Source organism: Leuciscus leuciscus (genome assembly GCF_965113295.1).
Source record: "Leuciscus leuciscus genome assembly, chromosome: 7".
Lineage (NCBI taxonomy): Eukaryota > Metazoa > Chordata > Actinopteri > Cypriniformes > Leuciscidae > Leuciscus > Leuciscus leuciscus.
This window is the reverse complement of record NC_138731.1, coordinates 33,058,049-33,081,931: the sequence shown is the minus strand read 5'-3', so window position 1 is coordinate 33,081,931 and position 23,883 is coordinate 33,058,049. Positions and strand designations below refer to the sequence as shown.

General features: G+C 36.1%; 2 protein-coding genes across 10 annotated transcripts in view; one reads left to right on the top strand and one right to left on the bottom strand.

Annotated features, from left to right (window-relative positions):
* dcaf6 (ddb1 and cul4 associated factor 6) overlaps positions 1 to 10,193 on the top strand; it is a 31,032-nt gene extending 20,839 nt beyond the window's left edge. For 3 of the 9 annotated variants that reach the window (XM_082175408.1, XM_082175407.1, XM_082175412.1), the window contains 10 exons: positions 1,473 to 1,532; positions 3,544 to 3,772; positions 4,908 to 5,014; positions 5,104 to 5,437; positions 5,592 to 5,633; positions 6,772 to 6,910; positions 7,072 to 7,228; positions 8,143 to 8,231; positions 8,594 to 8,699; positions 9,556 to 10,193. In XM_082175408.1, coding sequence (XP_082031534.1) covers positions 1,473 to 1,532; positions 3,544 to 3,772; positions 4,908 to 5,014; positions 5,104 to 5,437; positions 5,592 to 5,633; positions 6,772 to 6,910; positions 7,072 to 7,228; positions 8,143 to 8,231; positions 8,594 to 8,699; positions 9,556 to 9,614 — 1,322 coding nt within the window. In that variant the 3' untranslated portion in view covers positions 9,615 to 10,193. The remainder of the gene's footprint in view (positions 1 to 1,472; positions 1,533 to 3,543; positions 3,773 to 4,907; positions 5,015 to 5,103; positions 5,438 to 5,591; positions 5,634 to 6,771; positions 6,911 to 7,071; positions 7,229 to 8,142; positions 8,232 to 8,593; positions 8,700 to 9,555) is intronic. The other 6 variants (XM_082175414.1, XM_082175413.1, XM_082175409.1 and 3 more) reach the window with 5 other exon arrangements.
* Positions 10,194 to 15,011: 4,818 nt separating this feature from the next.
* The window catches only part of gpr161b (G protein-coupled receptor 161b), an 11,126-nt gene continuing 2,254 nt past the window's right edge, over positions 15,012 to 23,883 (bottom strand). The window contains exons 2-6 of the mRNA XM_082175323.1: positions 22,586 to 22,994; positions 20,715 to 21,433; positions 20,518 to 20,625; positions 17,387 to 17,506; positions 15,012 to 16,339 (exon numbers count right to left, since the gene is read on the bottom strand). Coding sequence (XP_082031449.1) covers positions 16,053 to 16,339; positions 17,387 to 17,506; positions 20,518 to 20,625; positions 20,715 to 21,433; positions 22,586 to 22,947 — 1,596 coding nt within the window. The 5' untranslated portion in view covers positions 22,948 to 22,994 and the 3' untranslated portion in view covers positions 15,012 to 16,052. The remainder of the gene's footprint in view (positions 16,340 to 17,386; positions 17,507 to 20,517; positions 20,626 to 20,714; positions 21,434 to 22,585; positions 22,995 to 23,883) is intronic.

The following is a 23,883-nucleotide window of genomic DNA, read 5'->3' as shown; positions in this document are numbered from 1 at the left end:
GCTGCCTGTCTCATGGCTGTCCTGATTTGCTGCTGCACCTCTGGCTATCAAGTGTGTTCCTCTTCCTCTGCCACACTGACGTGCACACATCTAACTTCTGCTCATTCACACTTACATTCACCAAAAGCAGAGCTCTGTTTCAAAACCTAGTGACATCTTAAAGCATCACAGGTGCAAACCCGATGCAAAAGCAGCCCGTTAGTTTTTGTTGTAATGTTACATAGTGTTCAAAAGTTTGGGTTTGGTTGGATTTTTTTTTGGCTTAGCAAGGCTGCACAAATTTAGTAAAAACTGTAATATTGTGAAATATATTTGCAATTTTCTATTTTAATATTATATATGTATTCCTGGGATGGCAAAGCTGAATTTTCAGCATCATTACTCCAGTCTTCAGTGTCACATGATCCTTCAGAAATCATTCAGATATGCTGATTTGCTGCTCAAGAAACATTTATTATGAATATTTTTTCAGGATTCCTCGATGAATAGAAAGTTTAAATAAACAGCATGTATTTGAAATAGAAATCTTTTGTGACATTATAAATGGGTTTTTTGTTGACATTTTTTATCAATTTAATGCATCTTTGCTGAATATTAGCAGTGCTTGTGTGGATAGTAGACAGTGAGGTAATTTACTAGATTTTGGCGCAGAGGTCAGATGTCAAACATATGCGTAAGCCATCTGTTGATTAATTCATTTGGAATGCAACCCTCACAAATATATATAGAGTTGGTTGGTGCTGTTTGGCATTTTTTTTCCCTCCAATTTAAACTTTCAACACTGATACACATTTATCTTGTTCTTTTCAAACCTTCTCTTGTTCTTCTGCTCTTTGAAGAAAAATATGAAATGGTTAGAGGCAAACTGAACATATTTGTTTTCTTTGAAGCCAGGCACTTCAGGAATAGTTCATTTTATTTGATAGCCCTAGTGTGCGCTATGTATTTTGGGGCATAAAGTATTGCGCTATTAGCTTAACAACATCCTGACATCACATCATTCACAAACCTATAACAAAAATGAATGACTTCTGGTTGCTTTGTAGCTGCAAGTCACTGTCAGTGTGAACGCAGGTCTGGCATCTGAATAAACTTTTCTGTCATCGTCATCCTCAACCCCTGAACTACGGATTGCTGTATGACTTATTCTGCTTGGAAGTGAATACTGCATTAAAGAAGGCTGTGCATCAGTTTGTTCTTTATAAACAGTGCTCCATTATTTGCTGACCTCCTGAATGTTTTTTAGGAACAGCCTACACAATCTTTAACCCTTGGCTTTGTGTCTTTAACTCAGAATTAAGCCTCTTAGACTCATCTTTACAGAGTTTGTGGCTTTTGAGTTTGCTGTGGGAAGGTTTTTTTTATCCTACCTGTGCTGCAGTGTGTTTCCTGAGGATTTAGGGCTGCACTTTTATGTTTGTACCGGCTCTGTTGTTGTTTCAGTTTTTCAGTACGTTTTATTTTTGTTTCAGATTCTCCCTCATCTGTGGTAAACAAACAGCTCGGATCCATGACTCTGGATGAGGAGCAGGGTGCGTCCTTTCCTCTTTTTCCTTCCCTTTTCCTGATTTTCTTTGAATCCCTTGCGCCTGAGCTCTGTGCTTCTGTGATTGGAGCTGTCTTTGTCCTCAGTCATCTTAAGAAGACTCTTTCAGTCAACAAAGAAACTTCAGAAAGATACAGAGGCTTTCTGTGAAGCATCATCAGTTAATGGACATACGCTTAAGTCAATAATTCTCACAATTGTACCACTTTTTCTCCCCTTCTTTGGGGCCAAGTTCATATAAACCTCATCTTTCAAACAGTCTCCTGTAGACAGGCACGCATGATTATTTATTTGTTTCTCATTCTTTAGTTAATGAGTTCACCCTCCGTGAGACTGATGTGGGCTTGCAACATCAGAATTTATCTTAAAGGAGTCGTATCACGAGAATCGTATTTTTGTGGAAATTCCAGAATCACAGAACTTCCTTCCCAGTTCAAAATAGTATTTATTGAAACTAAGCTTGAAAAAAAAAAGGGTAATGTCATATTAACAATATTAACAAAGGACTTTCCACATTTACACTACTATTCAAAAGTTATAGAGTCGATAAGATTTTTGCAAATGTTTTTGAAAAGTCTCTTATGCTCACCAAGTTTTTTTTTCATTGGGTCATTTATTTGATTAACATTACTGTAAAAACATTAATATTGTGAAATACTATTACTATTACTATTAAATAAATTTTAAAACGTAATTCATTTCTGTGATGGCAATGCTGAATTTTCAGCATTATTACTCCAGTCTTCAGTGTCACATGATCCTTCAGAAATCATTCTAATAGGCTGATTTGGTGCTCAAGAAACATTTATTATTATTATTATCAATGTTGAAAACAGTTGTGCAGCTTAATATTTTTGTGGAAACCAGAATTTTTTGATGAATAGAAAGTTCAAAAGAACAGCATTTATTTGAAATAGATATCTTTTGTAACATTATAAATGTATTTACTGTCACTTTTGATCAATTTAATATATCCTTGCTGAATAAAAGTGTTCATTTCTTTTAAAACGCATATATACACACACAAACTTTTGAACGGTAGTGTGTCAACAACACCCATACAATGGTGCAGGCCTGTTGGTGAAGTAATAAGGAGGGAGATAAGACAAATACTGTGCAGACTTTCAGTTTTTGCATTTTTTTGTTGATGTTTTTCAATTATAATATTTTAAATGATGTTTGTTTATGGTCCATTTATAAGTGAAAAAACTAAATGAATAAAACGATTTTAAAAAGTATGATATGACTCCTTTAAAATGATCTTGCTATTCTGCTTTGGAATATGGAATGTTTCCTAGGAACTGTGGAAACACAGATTTTGGAAATAGTTCCTCTTTATGGCAGTCCTCTTTACTCCATACAGGTGTCTGCACATATTCCCCTTCAGAACAAGCCGTTCAAAGTGAAAGCTTTCACTTTCTTTGTACTAAATCTCTTTGCTTTGAGTTAACTGCTTGCAGTTGTTGAACTTTAACAAAATCTAATCTAATTCTTTAGAGCATGAAGTCCATATATGCAGCTCACTTTCCCACCACATATATTGTTTATATGTGTACTACAGTTTTGCAGCAAAGACAATTCCCCTTTTTTATTAAATTTTTTGAGACTATGCCAGGCACTAGGGTTTCCACGATACAAAGCAAAATGAAAGTGCTGTTACAATCCTTTTTTTAAAACGATAAACATTCATGTAAATATTAACAAATAAAAAAAGCTATTATTTCTTCATGAAATCTGAGCATCTAAAGCTGCTACGTGTGTGTACTGAATTGAGGTGTTTCTCAATTATTATTATAATTTTTTTTTATTTTAGTATCAACTTTGTACCACCATAGCGGTACTTTTCACAACTGCACTAGGCACGACAATCACAAGAAAATATTTCAGAACAGCAGCATCATTAGGTGTAATTATGACGAATGTAATGTTCTTAAGGAAAGCACACTTTCTGAAAGTTCAGTTTTCCATCCCTCATGTTTCCTCTGTCTTCTTTCCAGGAGGTGCAGAAGCAGCAGGACATGTAATCGGTGATCGGAGTGCAAGTATCAGTGAAGCTTCCCGAGAGACTACAGAAACCGTGCCATCCACATCAGCGCCTTCACTTGGCACTAGCAGCACTCCTCCAGGGCCTGGCCGGACGGGCACGGCAGAACCGGTCCTTAGTCTGCACTACAGCACTGAAGGCACCACCACTAGCACCATCAAACTGGACTTCACCGATGAGTGGTGAGTGGCCAGAGAATCAGCCTTGACCACCGCACACAAATCACTCACACAAGGCTCGCTGTCAAATGCCTCGTTTGCACATGGTAGCCGATCGCCATATCTCGAATAAAAAAAATTGTGTACAAAAATAATGCCAAGATATTCTTTCTTTTGTGTTGTTCAAACAGCAAACATACTGTGCAACTTGTGCAATCCGATTCACAAGCAAAGAATTACTCTGAGGAACTGGTTCTTTAATGAATCTCTCATAAAGGCTCACAAATTCTCAGTATATTACTTTGAATCAGTCTGATAAATCCTTCACTGAGTCTGCAAGAGTGGTTACTGAATCAACATGTGACTCATCTACTGAAGCACAAGTCTTTACTTTCATTCAACTCAAAACAAAGCGTTGTGTATTTGCATACATTTGTATCTGTTCTTGCATTCTCTGAGAGTTGAACTAGTGTTTTTTTTGTTAACTAAAATTAAAACTAATAAAAACAGTTTTTTGTTAGTTGAAATAAAGCTGAAATAAATCAAACAAATGTTGATGAAAAACCTAAAAAGAAAAAAAAGAAAGAAAAATAAATAATGTCTTGACAACTAAGTGAAATAAAATAGGTTGAATTGCTAGAACTAAAAAGTAAAATAGATTAGAATAAAATAAAATAAAATAGAAATATTGTTATTGTTATTTTAAACTATTTTTTTTATTGAAATATATCTGAAATAAAACAAATTTTAGATGAAAAAAATGTAACTTAATATAAGTTAAAGTATTAAAATTACTAAAACTGAAATGAATTAAATTAAAGATAAAAAGAAATATAAAAAAATAACTAATAGAAATAAAAAAAAGCATATTACAAAATTACAAAAAATTCTAATTTAAAATATAGGAATAAAATCTAATTCAAAAAGTTCATTAATACTATTGTATATTAATAATACTTGAACACTTAAGTTTTCTCAAGCCAGCCAGATGTCAAATATATGCATATAAAACAAGTTCACAAAGACCCATTCTTACGAATTGCAAATGTCTGTCTGAAATTATCCTTGGCTTCCTCCTTTTGTCTATTTTGAGTGTCATTTTTAAGAATAGATTTTTGTAAGAAACAGATGACTAACTTTTGTCGGCATCTGAGTACAGGAGCAGCCCAGCGTCCAGTGCCAAGGGCAGCTGTGGAGGACACAAGCCTGTGGAGGTGCGTGAGAGCCAGACCAAAGAGGAGCCCACGGGACAAACCTCAGTGCAGAGTGAGTCAACAACCACATGCCCATTGCTACAGAAGTTGTGTAGGATGTTTGGCTTATTTTTGTGGGTTATCTTAACTTCACTTAACCAGGGTCAAGCCCACCCTCAGAGAATCAACCCACACCCGAGGGGGCGCAAACTGCAGACACTGGCAATGAAAAGCCCTCCATCAGCTCTCAAAACAGCACGCCACCGGCGGCTCCACTAGAGGGCCTGTCTACTGAAGACCCCGCTCGTCCCAGCGCACCCCGTCCCTCGGAGGAGCTCCAGGCGGCTGGTTCGGAGGACTGCAGGAGGAGCGAGACCGCAGGAACGGGCGGTCAGGGTTCGACTCAACCCTCCCGAAATAATCAGGACTCTGATGACAGTGACGACGACCCCATCCTTATCCCTTCTGCCAGGTACAGAGGAGGTCAGGGACAGAGGTATGGACTCTCGTCATGTCAAGATGTATAATGATGCAAATCCTCACGATGTGTAGCCAAATGTTATGACAGACGGGAAGTCCCATAAAATATGAGCATGTTTGTGTTAAACAGTGTTTATCTTTTGGTAGTAAAATTCTACTCTTCTCATTAGATTTAATTTCAGAGGATCAGCTGTAGGTGATAGGATGATAAGGTACTGTGATGTTTCAAAGACAGCCACTAATATTATATAATTGCAAGGAGTGCTGATTTTATTTACTTGTCATTAACCTGACATTTATATTGTGTGGCTGTGTAAAATGTTATTCACTATATAATGTATGGAATGCAAATTTCCTATTAACTTGAGACTGAACAAAATGTGTGAGCAGTGAACCTTTGGTTAGTTACTAACCTAGCTAATTAATTTCATGCATGAATTTACAAGTTACCTTGGGTATAATTGTTTGGAGTTCAAAACCTGTATTCAAATTTCCACAAAAACTAGCAAAAAATTATACCAAGGCTTCATTTATTTGATAAAAAATACAGTAAAAACACTAATGTTGTGAAATATTATTCAAATTTTAAAGAACTGTTTTAATTTATTTTCAAATGTAATTTATTCCTCTGATGGCAAAGCTGAATTTTCACCATCCATTACTCCAGTCTTCAGTGTCACATGATCCTTCAAAAATTATATTTTTTAATATTCTGAGTGAGTTGCTCAAGAAACATTTGTTATTGTTGAAAACAGTTGTGCTGCAAGTTCAATGGTAGTGTATGTTTTCCACAGTTTCCATGCTTTCACCTCTACTAAAAATTGATTTAACTCCAAAAATGTTCTCTTAAAGAGACATTAACCAAAATACAAAGTCAGTACACTGTATATCCATCGAAAACACATTTGTAGTAAGTGAAATATCAACAAAACAATTCATAATATTAACATACACATAGAAGTTAATTCTGTGTTATTATTATTATTATTAGATCATGATATGGGTGGATGATAAAACGGGTCATAGTCTTGCATTAAAGGACAGATTTGAGCTATTTCTAGTGACCAGGATATAGAAAAAAACACTTGAGGACTGACCCACAACACCCTAGCATTGTGTCGAGTTTTGCACGGTCATGCGACACTTATATTTTCTGCAGAAATGTAGAAATCAATTCAGATAAAATATTGTCTCTCTAGTTCAATGCTGAAAGATGTATCAAAACTGTTTAAGCTTGTGAAAATTTGACCATCCTGGACTAATATTGCATTGAGATGCTGTTGATTTGTAGTGTGTTTTGAAGTTTTTGTGCATTTCATGAGCGATGTTCTATGTGCTCCATTTTTATAGACGCTCCGCCGCAGCCCGCATCCAGGAGCTGTTCCGCAGGAGAAAAGAAAGACGTGAGATGGAGGAGAGTGAGACTCAGAACATCAGGAGACCCTCTGTCAAGATGATGTATAAGGGCCACCGCAACTCCAGGACCATGGTACGCTGGCAGTGTATTAGAGTCTGTTCACAGTCTGATGCATATTGAACACAAATAGCAACTTGCTTTTACTTCATTATTAGTTCTAGTACATAAACAATCATGTTTTGAAAAGAACCATTCACCGACATTTGGCTTTATTGACCTGGCTGTGCATATAGATTAAGGAGTCGTGTTTCTGGGGGAATAACTTTGTGATGAGCGGCTCGGATTGTGGCCACATCTTCATCTGGGACAGACACACAGGAGAGCACCTGATGCTGCTGGAGGCCGACAACCATGTGGTCAACTGCCTGCAGCCTCACCCTTTTGACCCCAGTGAGCAAAAAAAAACACCAAGAAAACGATAGATTGAGCAAGCATTAAAGGGATAGTTCACTTTGAAATAAATTTTTGGTATGTTTTAGCTTACCTCAAGGGCATCCAAGATGTAGGTGTCTTTTTTTCCGCAGTAGTTTCAATTTTGATATTTTTAGGTCAAACCGTTCTTGTCTGTCAGTCATATAATGCAGGTCTATGGTCATTATCTCAAAACACAAGCACAGAGTCCAAATTAAAACAATTCCCCGTCGTCCAAATTAAACAATTCCCCATCATAAGTACACATTGATGGCCTAAGACACGAAACGAGCGGTTTGTGTGAGAAAACGAACAGTATTTATATAGTTTTTACCTCTTATACGCAGCCATGTCGAAGTGATCTGATCTGACGTGTACGCAGACTGGTGCATAGATATATACACACTAGATGTCGCCTTGTCTACGGCAGTTCATTGGAACGAATGTCTTTAAGGCGACATCTAGTGTATATATCTATGCACCAGTCTGCGTACACGTCAGATCAGATCACTCGGACATGGCTGCGTATAAGAGGTAAAAACGATATAAATACTGTTCGTTTTCTCACACAAACCGCTCGTTTCGTGTCTTAGGCCATCAATGTGTACTTATGATGGGGAATTGTTTAATTTGGACGACGGGGAATTGTTTTAATTTGGACTCTGTGCATGCTCTTTGAGACAGTGACCATCAACCTGCATTATATGACTGACAGACAAGAACGGTTTGACCTAAAAATATCAAAATTGAAACTACTGCGGAAAAAAAGACACCTACATCTTGGATGCCCTTGAGGTAAGCTAAAACATACCAAAAATTTATTTCAAAGTGAACTATCCCTGTAAAGGCTTTATTTTAGATGATTTGGATCTCATAATTTGTTTTTTTTGCAGTTCTTGCTTCATCTGGAATTGACTATGACATTAAGCTGTGGTCGCCTTTAGAACAGTCACCGTCATTTAACAGAGTCCTTGCTGATGAGGTATGGACAATGTTTGAACATGTTTGATTCTGTTTGAACAAAGTTATGTTTTGATGTGTATTTAAAGTGCATGCAGTAACACAGGCCTGCTGTTTGCTTGGAGAAGTAATTAAAATCCCCACTAGAGGGCACCAGAGCTCTAAGGTTGTCTAAGCCTTAGACAACCTGAGAGCTCTGGTGCCCTCTAGTGTGGATTTAGACTCTAAGGAACTGTTTCTGATTTACAGGCAGGCAAATCTATTAAATAGAGGCTTTTAAAGGCAGTTTTATATGTATATCTCTGCCAATGCCTATAACTATAGGAGTAAAGTGACCGTTTATATAAATGTACATATGGATTTAATTCTGTTTCTGTGTTGTAGGTGATTGCTCGTAATGAGTTAATGCTGGAAGAGACGAGAAACACCATCACCGTCCCTGCTTCCTTCATGCTCCGAATGCTGGCATCATTAAATCACATCAGAACAGGTGAACTTCTTCCCGTTCCTTTTTGAATATCTCTTGATTTGATCCGTCACATTCACACATATTCATGTAGCAGATTTGTATTGAGGTCTAAAAACCTTAAACCACATTGAAAATTCGAAGAAGAAAATTTTTTATCAAAATTTGTTATTGACCAAAAATTCTAAACATATTTATGATCCTGCACTATTTCTAGGTCTCTAATAAAAAATTTACACTACTGTTCAAGAGTTCGGATATCGTAGGATTTTGAAAAATAAGTATCTTATGCTCACCAAGGCTGCATTTATTTAATCAAAAATACAGTAGAACATTGTGAAATATTATTACAATTTAAAGTAACTGTTTCTATTTTAATTTATTTTAAAATGAAATTTATTCCTGTGATGGCAAAGATGAATTTTCAGCATCATTACTCCAGTCTTCAGCATTTTTTTTCTATCAGTGTAAAAGTCCTTACTTACACTTTTGATCAATTTAATGCATCCCTGCTAAATAAAAGTATAAAAAAAATCTTACTGACCTCAAACTTTTGAATGGTATTGTATATTTTTCACATTGATCATGTGATTTCCAGCTTCCATTGAAGCCTAAGATGCTCTTTGAATCATTCTCAAATCAAGCTGGAAAACATAATCATCAACTTTTACACAAACCTGTGGAGTTCATGCAGCTTGAGTTCTGCTGTCATTAAAGCAAAAGCACTCCCAACACCAAGAATTTTTGTCTAATTATCTTTTAAAAGAAGTCTTATTTATCAATGTTTTTACACCTGCAGTGTTTGTCAGTGGATACTTGCACTACCATTTGGTTTTACCACCTTGAACGGGTGTCTAACTGACTGATCTTTCTTCCTCAGACCGTGTGGAGGGTGACCGTTCGGAAGGCTCTGGACAAGAGAACGAGGATGAACAGTAGTCCTCCTGCTAAAAGTGAATGGTTTTTTGCTACAGTGCACTTGAGCATTTGAGATTTGTACAAGTTACAAAATAGAGTATTTCCTTATTAGTTCAGTTTTTGGCATTGTTATTTTTTAATGAGACTTTTCTAACTAATTACTCTATATGAGAGTAAACTGCGTCTGCGGAGTTCATGCAAATAAGATATGTAAGAAATGAAAAGACGGGACTAGACGGCTGGTGCTTGAGAGTATTTAAGTGCAATATTAATTTGTTAAATCAAATGGTTGAGCTTTGAACGGTGTTAAGTGTGAAATCTTATTGTAGCCTCAAATGAAGAACTCTGATGTTTGTATACCACGAATTATGCATGTCAAACATGAGTTTGCTGAAAACATGTTCTCTTAGTCTCTAACAATGTTGTGTATAAAAATGGCTCTTCTTTTTGTCATTACTAAATCTTGCGTTGCACAGACATTTTCTGCCTAACCCCAATTACAGGTACTACTTGCAATATTTCGCTATCCAAAACAGGCACTATACATTGTTACACTGCGGAATGTTTATGAAAGTTTATTAAAATGAGAACCATTTTTGACTCTGTCTATACATACAACCCACTGCTGTTAAGCCAAATGGTTCTAGCATTAGTTAGCAGGTCGTGTTTCTCTTTCCTAACAGCACAGATGGCCTTTTGTTGTGGCAGCTGTTGGCTTGAGCATTCTGCTAAGTGACTAGCGATCATTGGGAGAAGCGATGAATCCAGCGTGCCATTCTGTGCTAACCTCATTCAGCACCGTTAAGGAATGCGAGCCATCTTTTTAAATGTTTGTCTACAGATTTTCAGATTAAGTTCCAGTTCCTTTTCAAACAATGTACCAGAGGATAGTTTAAATATTAAATGTGTTATGATTTTAAACAAAACATGACTGAAAGCTTGAGTACGCATAAAGAATTTAATAACACAGTGCCACCATTGAAAAAAAAAAAAGAAAAAGCCCATTTATATTGGTATATGCAGTTGTGGTCAGAATTATCCACACCCCTGGTAAATATGATCAAAGATGGCTATACAAATAAATTTGCATTATCCTTTGATCTTTCATTAAAAAATCGAACCTTTCATTGAACTAAAAGAAATTTGAGTGGGGTGGAAATCACATTATGAAAAAAATCACTGTCACAAATATTGGCACCCCTACAATTTTTATGAGTAGAATATTTTTGAAGCATATTCCCAAATAAGGTTGTTGGTTTTTTTGTTTTTTTAAGCACACCAGGGCGACTAGGAACATGAAATTGTCTAACTATGACTTCTTGTTTCACAGGAGTATAAATATGAGGAAACACAAAGGCCAAATTCCCTTAATCATCCATCACAATGAGTAAAACCAAAGAATATAACGTTAGTTCTGATGTGGTGCAAAAGATTGTTGAGCTTAACAAAATAGAAAGTGGCTGTAATAAAATAGCTAAAACATTGAAAATCCACATTTCCACCATCAGGGCTAAAAATATTACGAATCTGCCTAGAAGAGTACGTGTGTCTATATTTTCTTCATGCACAGCGAGGTATAAAAGGTTTGAGTGGCCAAATACTCCAAGGATCACAGATGGAGAATTGCAGAGATTAGTTAAGTCTTGGGGTCAGAAAGCCTTAAAATTAAGCAATGAGCCCCGCGAAGCCGTGTTTTACAGTGGATTTAGTGGGGGCGTTGTTAGGCACGACGCGGAGCCGATAAAACGGCTACTCCATACAAATATTAATTTTTAACACATTTATTCCTCCGCCAAGCAATGTAGTTCCAAAGAGGTTGCTAAGCAACGCATGCAGCAACCATAGGGCAGCAACAAAGAATCACAAACGGCAGTTGCGCAGTAATACTAATGTAATGCGGTCACAGGTGTATGTTTGTTGAGTAATTTACAACGGCTTCGAACTATATGGGGAGGCTGCAGACCTGGAGCCGGTAGATCTACGCCCCTAGCAGTTTTACGCCCCTGGCAGTTTTACGCCCCTGCTGTTCCTGATGCGTCCAGTAGGGGGATATGCTGCGAAATAACACCATTAAATCGATGCTCAAAACTTACACAATAATAACCGTCCAGTTCATATATTTTGCCCGAATTTGTGGTTTTTGTTAATTTAAATATTAAACGTTTTAGTATAAATCTGCACTGCACTATGGATTAAAAAATCTCTAGATATTAGGTTGGGCTTCACTCAGCCTATACAGAAGACTATTTGTTTTCATGAATTAAAAAATAACACACATAGTTGGATCAGATGACAAGTAATGATATATGACCTACTATAGAATAGTTAATTGAATATTGAATACATTGATGTTGAATAAATAGTAATAATAATAATACTAATTAATAATAATAGAATATTCACTGTATGTTTTTATACAGGAGACTGAGTGAAATATGTTGTTGTGAATTTATATAAAGTTACAATTAGATATTAAACATATTTAGCCCATTAGACATACAGCACCGTGTAATCATGTGGATTCTCGATTAAATATCTGCTGTACTATTCACTTAGTCATCATACAGCTACAAAACAGTGTCCTACATAGCATTTTATGAAGACAAACACAATTTATCCCTTTTCTAAAATTCCAAGGGCCATTTATAAGAAAGAGACAATATTTTTGTTCACAAAAACATTATTTATCAACACCATTTATGAATTATGATGACTCCCCTATGGCTTGCCACTCTGATTTAACTGTTTTTCTATCCTCCTGTCAAAGTGCTTCTGCTCACTGATAAAAAAATAAAATTTAATTAAACAAACAAATGTAAAAAGGACCTCCATGGTGAATTTGATTTTGTCAAATTCAAAAGCAGCAGGACTCACTGTTAAATTTTGTATAAAATTCCTGAATCCTTAATTTTTTATCACAGTTGCTTTTGTACATTTCATCATTATTCATTATATCAATTCATTTTTTCCTTCATTAGTGAAATTCTAAATACACCTCCGCAATTCATCAGTTCAGGACACATTTACAAAATAAAGTGTAATAGAAATGTATTGAAAACATGATTAACAGTTTATGACAACTAGTCAGCCATTTTGCATTTAATGACTTATGCAAGGAACTAATGCCTAGATGTTTTGAGTATGACAATTCAACAGAGAAATAGCATAATAGGCCTATATTTTGATCAACATGACATAAAGAGTTGATAATGTAGGAAACAGCAGACAGTTGTACATTATGAATTGCATGAATGTACCAAAGCATTTGCAATTTGTATAAAATGAGAAATTGCTTTTATGATGTGCACAAGTGAAAGATGATGTGATTTCAGGTGTGATCTGAGAAATGCACCAAAGCAACTGAGATAAACTATAATACTTATTGGAGACCCAGCAGAATCACTGACCCCATGAGTCACAGACCACATAAAAGAAAGTGTTACGAGAACACAAACTGCCTTTTTAATTTGCATTTCATGTGTGTATTTCATTAAAAAAAAAGCTAAACTTAAAAAAAATATAAAAAGGACATCCATGGTGAATTTGATCTAGTCACAGTGTGTGTGTGTGTGTGTGTGTGTGTGTGTGTGTGTGTGTGTGTGTGTGTGTGTGTGTGTGTGTGTGTGTGTGTGTGTGTGTGTGAGTGTGTGTGTGTGTGTGTGTGTGTGTGTGTGTGTGTGTGTGTGTGTGTGTGTGTGTGTGTGTGTGTGTTGGCCAGAATTTATGTCAGATGAGTGTGGATTGCATCAATTTGCTCCTGATCTTCAAAGTACAACGGCACAGGTACTTGTTGGTGGAACACTTTTGGAAAAAGTGTCAAGACACTTTGATTTCTTTTGGCCACTGATGATGGACTGTGCAGAGAAAATGTAAAAAATGACATTAAAAACATGTCCTTGTATGTCTCTGTAAGTCATTTATTTACTAGAGAAGCTATTGGTTTGGAATGCAGTTAAAAAAGAGATGGGTGTTTATAGTTTATAAAAGTTTCGAGAGAGAGAGAGAGAGAGAGAGAGAGAGAGAGAGAGAGAGAGAGAGAGAGAGAGAGAGAGAGAGATTTCCATAGCTAAAGCAAACACACACCTTTATGGGATGCATCATGCAAGTTACTTGGCAAAGACAGAGTGTGATAAATCCCACTTTAAGTGCACACAGCCTACATTTTAATCCAGATCAGTACGCTATTTTAAGAAAAATTTATATTTAGATATAAATGAGATAGTTAGATCATCTCATTTTATAAGAAACAACTCAAACCAGAAAGTAAAGGAGTCTTACCAGAAGAGGCAAGATAAAGACGGGCAACAAAAGAAAATTAATTTTGAAAATGAGTAGAGAAGACTAGGGGCAGCTAAACTTACACGTGGTCAGCTATAACTTATAAATTTAAGCCAGACAGAACATCAACCTGACCGTCCAGAACTTTTTGTCTCTCGAAATAAATGATAGACCTATCCATTGATATAAAGAAATGAATTGATAACTACCTAGCTCTATCAAGCTATTCGTTTATAAATAATAAATGTTGCATCATTGCTAAACAACAATAACTTTAGCGGATTATTTATTATACCTCAATCAATTCGTGTCAATGTACAGCCTCCCCCTACTGGACGCATCAGGAACAGCAGGGGCGTAAAACTGCCAGGGGCGTAAAACTGCTAGGGGCGTAGATCTACCGGCTCCAGGTCTGCAGCCTCCCCTTACTCGCTTCGAACGCGGCTCAACCAATCAGAAGCAAGAACTGGAACTATCCGTTTTATAAAAAAAATATATATATATAAAAAAACAACTCCTATATCACCACATGTTGTTTGAGAGGGTTAAAAAAAATTATTCTCACTTCAAAAACAAACTCCAGCATGTTCAGTTGTCAGACACGGACTGGATTCTATGGTCAGATGAAACTAAAAGAAGAGGTTTTTGGAAGCAAACCCACCAGATAGGTTTGGTGCAAACAGGGATAAAAAGTACCCCATGTCCATTGTCCACGGTTAAATATACTGCTGGATCTTTAATGTTGTTGGCCTATTTTTTTGCTGGAGGTCCTGGACATCTTGTACAGATACATGGCATCATGGATTCTTTCAAATACCAACAGATAAAAAAAATCTAAACCTGACAGCCTCTGCTAGAAATCTTATAATGGGTGAACTGAAGAAAAGCACCAACATGGATCTGGGAATTTTAAGGATTCTCTAAACTCATCAGGCATTGTAGGAGAAAACTCAGAGCTGTTATCTTGGCAAAAGGAGGTTGCAAAAAGCATTCAATAAAAGGGTGACTAATTATTGCCAACGTGTTTTGGAGAAAAGCATTTATTTCATAATGTTATTTACCCCACACTTTTAATTATTTTACTTCAATGAAAGGTTAGATTTTGTCACACAAAAAAATTTGAACGAAACATCAAAAGGATAAACAATAAACAAATTTATTTTTACAGCCATCTTTGATCATATTTAGCAGGGGTGCAAATAATTCTGACCACAACTGTAAATGACTGGCACAATGCAAAAAAAGAAGATTCCACAGGAATGATTTATCCTTATTTCTGAACACATTTTCAGAGTATACTAACTGAAAAAGGTAGGAGTGAAAACACAAATGTGATCAGTCACTGATCAAACGTAAAATCTTCAAGTGCAAATGTACCATTGACTAATGACACGGTAGACACAGCAACTATATTGTTCTTGTTTTCTCACACCATTAAATTCAGCCAAAGCATTTTAATCAGATTTTCCACCGGAAACTATGGATAAAATAATATGCATTTTAAGAGATATTCTACCTTACATTATGCCCAGTATCTTCCTGTCCTTTACATGATTCTCCAATGCCTGGAAAAATACAGGCCCTTTCACTGTAAGGGCCAGAAAATAGGTTATTTTTCTTTGTCCACATCAATATAACCCCCAAGAGATTTGGTATATTTTCTTTAAACCTTGTGGCACTAAAAAAATAATTGAATATATTAATAATGAACTTGAAAAGTTGAGAGAAGACTTTCTCTAGGACATTCATTCTTACAAACAGTCAGTACATACAGTATAAAACCGAGTGGTTACAGTTTCCTTGTAAGAAAAGAGTAAACATAATACATACAGTACCCAAAAGAGGCAAAATACCTGACAATATATGAGGGCTGTACATGATTTTACAATATCTTGTATGTTATAAAAACATAACTTGTTCTGGTGAGTGACAGTAGGGCTTCTACTACCTGATACCTTACAGGTACAGCCATCATTGTAGGTCTTTGGTCTCACCAAGCCAAGTAGCAGCAGTTGCTTCTAAAATAATCAAGTATAAGTTCATTACCTAGTATGTAAATTACACATAAACCACTGTATATTTGTAAACATTTGCCAATGTGTTTGTTGAATGTTCTGTACCTTTAAAAGCTAAAGATTACACAAGATTCTGGTTGTTTAAGTGGTTCACTGAGTGAAAGAACTACATGGAACTGTCACCTATTTTTTCCTCATGCTCCTCCTCCTCCTCATCATCATCATCATCTTTAACTATTCCTTCATCGATGCTTTCCATCCTGAGTCTCTGTCCATCCAGGTAACGGGGAGCTCTCTGTGTGTTTCGTACTGTAAACAGACTTGTGGGAATTTGAGTCCATTCCCCAAAGAGTTGTAGCTTGGCATCATTCTCTATAGCTTTAGCCAGAGAGGACGCAAAGCTGTCCAAAGAGTTATGGACGTCTGCTGTCACTTGTTCTATTGAGGGGTCACCTTGAGAAAAAGAAATGGAAGAAAATTTAAATATCTGACACTTTCAGATGCTGCTTTGTTAATTAATTAGTGTTTTCTGTCAGTTTGTGAAAACGACATTTATACTAGTGTCTTTAAAATGGAGGTTTACAATTGAAGTTTCTTCTGCATAAATTTTTTAGATGGAAGTTGTTTAATTCAAACTTTTGAGCTGGGACTAGTTCTAAACAGTTAAACCAAGTATGCACAAACATTATTTTGCAAGTCTACATTTCCATAAATGTATCAGGTGAAAACAACCCATTTTAATGGATTAACATGGACATAACAGTCCACAGACTGGATATAACTTTGCAAAGTGCTATACTGCATTAGTCTCAAGTAAACGCGTATAAAGTCCTATGACTATACTTTCTAAACGGTGTGTATGTACACAATACTGTTCAAAAGCGTGGGTCAATAATATTTAAAAAATAAATGAATACTTTTATTCACCAAGGATGCATTAAATTGATCAAAACTCAGAAAATAATTTTACATTGTTATTGTATAAAAATTTAAAATATGTAAACATATTATATTTAAAATAAATGCTGTTCTTTTGAACTTTCTATTCATTAAAGAATCCTGAAGAAATGTATCACTTTCCACAAAATGTATAAAACAACCACTATCATTATTGATAATGATAAATAAATAAAAATGTTTCTTGAGCACCAAATCAGCGTATTAGAAAGATTTCTGAAGGATCATGTGACACTGGAGCAATGATGCTAGAAATTAAAATTTGGCATCACAGGAATAATTTACATTTTAAAATAGAAAACAGTTATTTTAAGCAGTATTTTTGACAAAAAGCCTTGGTGAGCATAAGACACTTTCATAAAAAAATAAATTAAAAAAATCTTACCGACCCCATTCAGAATAAACCCAATTGTATTGGTGCCAATCAAAATTTTGTAAAACTACAACTGTTCACAAGGATCTACTTGCTTGGTTTTGTACTGATGACAACTAAAAAATAAATGTTTGCATTAGTCAGATGTAAAATAACACCATGATAGATACCTTTAGGAATCTGATCCACTTGGTCCTCGAATGTGACAGAACTTCTTCTCTTATTGGCAACACAGAGGGCTGAGTGGGAGGGCTCTGAGGTGTAGCTGTCCAACAGCATGACGTCTGTAGCTAGTGGGTAAATCACAGCAGGCATCTTTCAATCAAATATCAGTTTTAACACTGCTCACCACCACCCACCTACACCAGTCTGGACACTGTGGGAGAGCCGCTGAGCATCGCCGTCTGTCTGTTATGCGATACTCATGGGCTCTGTGTTTCCTCAAATGGCATACCCTGATAACAGCAGTCTGCAGGCCAACAAACCACCTCTGCTGACTGCTCAGAGCTGTGGGGGTTGCTGCCGTTTGGTTTTCTAGTACTCAAAGAGGTAAGGATGCCGCGATATCAAAATTCTGGCTGATACTGATAAATGATGAAATACATTTTTTTTTTAAACATTTTGAATTAGAATTTTGAAAAGTGAATTTAGGCATCACAATAAAATGTGTGACATACGTGACAAAACAATTATTTTTATATTTGTTAAGGATTACATTTAACAGTGTTTTTAAAGACTAACATAAGCATTAGATCAGTGGTTCTCAACTTTTTTTGGGCCAGCGCCCCCATCAATATTCCAGGTCCCTTATCCAGGTTTGATTATTCATGTTAAATGTAAAAATGTTAAATAAAATAGAACAATAAATTAATAAATAGTAGATCTATATTAAAAATAAATAGACATATGAGACTGTTTATTCACATATTTAAAACATAATTTAACTTTTTTTTATTTTTTTTTTATTTGAAAATCTTGTTAAAATATGCTATTATAAACTCGTAGGGGCAACAAATGAACTTCCGACTCTCTCCCATGCCACTCAAAGTAGATATAAGATGGGCTGTCATTGGACAGTAAAAACGACCGTAGGCTATACGTCATTAAAGCGGTAATGTTTGCACTTAGGTTTTGTTACGCATTTAGGAGAGTATTGCAAGAAGCAGCTTACATTAACCTTACTTTCGAAAAAATTATTTAAAAAATATAATCATGATTTTTCATGAAAAATTATGTTAGAATTGTAGGCCTAAAATACCTTGGTATCAGCTTGTTTTCATCAATGGTATAATTAATACAATTACAATTAATTTGGTTTGTCATGATTCATTTGTGTTCATAATCAGTAAAACAATAAAAATAAATAAAAATAAAAATCTAAAAAGAATAAACACATAATGAACAATTAAATTATTATTGTATTAATAATTATTTTTAACTATCTTGAAACTATCCAAGCAGCGTTTCGCGCTCAGTGACAGTGAATGTGATGGCGGAATTAATACATTACCAAAATGTGATTACAGAATATATTTAAATTATCCATCAAATTGTCATTTTCTCCTTACAGTCTTGCGAGTTAATAATAATGCCTGACCAGTAAATGTCTTGGTGAACAAAGAAAACATTTTGGCATTAGGCATTGGCATTAGTTAATGCCTAAAAATGTACTAAAAATAGAATTTAGTTTAATTAATGAATGGGAGCATTATTTATTAAAAATATTTGAAAATATATAAGTGGGTTTTAAGTCAATACTTTTTTTAATGGCTTGTCAACTTTCCATTCCTCCGCTGCGTGATTCTAGTCAGCACTGGATTCTAGCCACCACCGGATTGTTGTCAGCGTGAAACACATTTTTGAGCATGTGAATGCTAATTCTTGTCAGCGCTGGATTCTAGTCAGTGCTTGAGCGCTGGTCTCTGACTGGAAAAATAATAGAGTCGTTGCAAAAGAAACGATACATAGCTTACATGTCGCATTAAACTGCCAGATTTTAGAATGTTGTAGGCAATTATTTTGCACGTAATTACATGTTTAATCTGGTCTTGCCTGGATCTTTGGTGTAAACCCATGAACACCCCCCTTTCAAAAATCTTGCTTCCAACGCCCACCGTTGTTCTCTGAATGCCCCCGTTGAGAACCACTACATTAGATGAAGACAAAGGTAATCTAGATGTAAAAATAGCATGCATAAATGATTATACAATATTGGCTGATTCGGACCAAATAAACTAAAACAAATCTCTAGTATCGGACAATGTACAACTACAACTATAGTAGTCAACATTTGAAGTGGATCAAAAAAGTTTCATCAAGTCACCAAAAAAGTGGATCAAGACCTGGTATTGTTCAAAATTCATGTATAACTTTGATGAAAGGCTTTGATCCACTTCAAATGTTGACTACTGTATATTGTGGATCCATACAAAAAAAGGATATCATCACAAAACCAAAAAGGTATTTAACCTATCGTAATCTTCACAAACTTCTTTAAAGACAGTTTCCTCAAAAATTAACAGTTTTTTCAATGTACTCATCCATTTTAAAATCTTTCATGGAAAAGGAAAAATTAGATATTATGCATAAAGTTTGCGCGGCTCTTTTCCATTCAATGGAATTCAAAGGTGACGGATGGTGCTGAGTTCCAAAAATGACAAAAAAAGAATCTTTAAAGTATCATAAAAGTAGTCTATCATTCATCAGTTATCCAAGTCATCTAAAGCCATTTGATTTTTTGACGAACAGACTGGAATTTAAGTTGCTATTCACTGAAAACCTTCTAGTTTGTTGTAGCTCTCAAATCTGATTCGGTTTCCATATATTCAAAAGTGGTGCAATGTGTTGCGCTAGTTCTCTTATGTCTAACTGTATTTGTTGCATACCATGTGGCTGAATGTAATATGTCAGTTTATGCAGAAGTGTGAATGAGATTCAAGAGCTACAGCAGAAGAGAAGATTTTCAGTGAATAGTAACATGAATTTTGGCCTTTTCGTTTCAGAAAATGTATCTAGTATGGCTTCAGATGACTTGCAAAACAGCATGAGTAGCATGGACTATTTTTATGATGCTTACATGCTTTTTTGAAACTGAAAGCAATTGCCTCCATTGACTTTTATTCTATGAGAAAAAAGCGCCCAGAACATTTAGATTAATACCTTCTTTTTTGTTCCCCAGAAGAAAAAGTCATACAGGTTTGGAACACGGGGGTGCGTTAATTATGACAGAACTTTAATTTCAGGATGAACTATTCCTTTAAAAGCTTTTTGTCCAATGTGTGATCAACAGTAGAAGGTCTACCTGAGTCTTGTGTATAGCTGAAGCCAGTGTCTCCCGTGCTGCTGCCACGGCCCACGAGCTGCCCACCACCCACAAACATGGCCGTCAGGTGAGGAGACATCCCCAGATCTGTTAAACAACAAAGACTCTCAGACATCTCATCCAAACATTAGGTTATGAAGAACCCCAAGAAATAAAGATAACAGTAGCAGGCTCACCCGTTATCCGGTTAGAGATGCTAAAGAGACGAGAGGTACGGTGTCGAATAACAAAAGACTCTCTGTAGTAGCGGTCGCCGTAGCACATGCCCAACAGCTCCTTGCGCACCGTCTTGTTCCACAGCCCATAAATAAGTGGAAGGCAGACGGCACTGGTAAAGGACAGCCAGGACACTAGCGTCTCCATCTGTGGAGAAACACTGTATTTACCCCACAGTGCTTCGGTGCTGATAACTACCACATATGGACCCCAAGTTGTCAGAAACGTCCCAAGCACCACCAGAATGGTGACGAACGCCTTGCATTGGCTCCCAGAGTAGATCAGGCTCTTGCGGCTACCATTAGAAGATGTGGACGTATTGGAGTTCTTGCGGCCGTTCTTCTGAGAGCTGGACTCCTCCTGAGCCACCACCACGCTACCGCAGTAAACCTTGCGAGCTTTGATGCGGGCCACGCGGAAGATGACGCCATAGCAGACCAGCATGGCCACCAGTGGAAGAAGGCAGCACCACGTAACCCAGAAGGCGGTATAGCTGATCTCCTTGTGCCAAGCCACCGTGCATGTCCACTTGAAACGGTCAAACTCGAAAGCGGACCAACCGAAAAGCGGTGGAAGGCATCCGACCAGGGAGTGGAGCCACACGTAAACAATAACGAGCACAGCTCGGTTTCCCGTGATTTTCATGGGGTAGATCATGGGATATAATACGGCATAGTACCTAGACATTGAAATAAAACAGATACAATTCAATCAGTTCCTCATGAGATACACATAACTAGCCAATTAAACGACAATGGGGTCTTTCTCTAAGACTCTCAAACTGCCAGAAATAAAGTATGGTCTTTAAGTTTCTCAGATGGGCATGAGGGTTTGTGTATTGATAAAGTTGAATAGGTCTGATATTTTTCAATGTGTATCTTGTTCTTAAAAACAGAGGAACTGTTCAAGCAAGACTAGACTTCAGTGTCATAGTGAACTGCAGAATTAAAGAATTACATTATGATTATTGACTACAGCAGTCAAAAAGCATGTTTCGCCAAGAACTGTTCTTGAATTAACTTGAAGAGCTTTTATAATAATACATGTGATTGAACATTCATATGTATTTACTTATGGGTCAACAGAATTACATAATTTTTTTGTTTCAATCTGTACAATTTATTTATTAAACAATACATTAAAAATGCAATTCATAAATACAATGACTTGAATGAGCATGTTTTTAACTTCTGTAATGAATTCATGTGTTTGATTTCTGCCGTATAATGTCAAAAATATGAATAAGTAGTTCGGCAAAATATTTTATTATTATTTCTTTGGATGAAATGAATAACAAAAGTGCTCATTAATATTTAATACCAAATCTAACTAACACCACCATGCTGAAACAAACATAAAACAGGAAAGTATATCATAGAGAGGACCCCTGCAAACCCTTATGACCTTGTGTCAAGGTCAATTAATCTTTTAAAATATAAAATAATTTGACATTTTTATGACATGGTTCAAGCTGTAAAATGCCGTGTGGAGTTACTTTTAAAATGAATTATATTTATGTATTAATCATGATGTTTGTAAAAAAAATAAAACTTTTATGCTGAGAAATATTTTCACATAAAAAAAAAAAAGTGTATATTATAATGTTTAGCCTAACAGATTATGTACAATTCTGTACACTCACAAGTATAAGGTGTAAGGAAAATATGTTTTTACATGATGGTTACACCACAAGGCCTTTTTTTAGAGACATTACATTTTCCTTGAAACCATATGTAACCAAAGTTCGTTCCTTTTCTTTATCATGAACACTTTAATTGGCTTATACCCAAGGATTCCTCAAACTACAGGATATAATAACACAACGACTGACCTGTCAATCGCGATGGCTCCCAGTGTAAGCATGCTAGACGAGCTGACGAGAAGATGGAGGAGTGCTGTGAAGTTGCACCACACCACCCCAAACATCCAATCCCGACGCACAGAGCTGGCCGCAACGAAGGGCAGCGTTAGTACAGACAGCAGCAAATTGGACAAAGTCAGGCTGAAGACAAACTTGTTACTGGGTGTCAGCAAGTAGGGCTTCTTATATAGCGTCACCACAATAACCAGATTCCCCAGACATGCCAATATGGCTATGATGATGATAGAGACAGACTCCAAGACCACGAGCCCACCGTCATCCAGGCCATTAGTGGAGTTGGCCACCGCTGTCCCATTCTTAGAGCTGTTCATTATGGAAGGCTGCTGGCTACCCAGGACTGGACAGACATGTTGACAAACTACAACATATAAGAGAGAAAACAGCCTGGTTAAAGCTGTCTGGAACTTGAGAAATAATCTGGTGTGGTGAGTTAATTCAAGGGTGTACTGAGTAAAGTTGTACAATGCAAAACATTGTACAAAAATGGATTACACACACTCTCACAATGTGCTTTTTGTTAAGAACTGAGCTGTGCTGTGAAGAATTCAGAGACCATTTGATCTCAGATTTTAAGTACAAGTAAGACTCCTACCAGAATCACAGCATGTTAATAAAATATAAGTCACATTTATTCAACTATATGCACACAAAAATATGCAATATTTACATCAGGTAAGCAGGCTTCCAGTAGATGGCTGACAAAAATAACAATAAGTTTAAAATAATTAGATTTAAGATAATGAGAAATCATATAACTGAGCTGAGAAGAATTCAGAGAACATCACATTTATTCAACTAAATGCACACAATTTTGCATAATTTGTGTACTATACGTAGGCTACACAAAATATGCAAGCTTTACATAAGGTTAGCAGGCTTACTGTAGGCGGCTGACTAATGATAACAATACGTTTACAATACTGAGATTAAGATAATCAGAAATCCTTTTATAAAAAACAATGACAACAAAAACAAATAAACAAACAAAAAATAATAGTTGGTCACATTGCACATAATAAGCACTGCATTTGATAACAAAATATCAAACCATAACATATATGTTTAAGTTGTTTAAATTACACTTTATGTGTGACTTAAGCATCCTAATGCGTTTGGGGCCACTGCATGTGGCTCTGTCATGCCTCTTCAATAAATCGTTCACCATGATGCCCATTCAGTGAGCAACCACAGCACAGCAATGTGACCAGCTAGCTGAGAGAGTGAACCGCAAGCAGATTTCTTTCTCA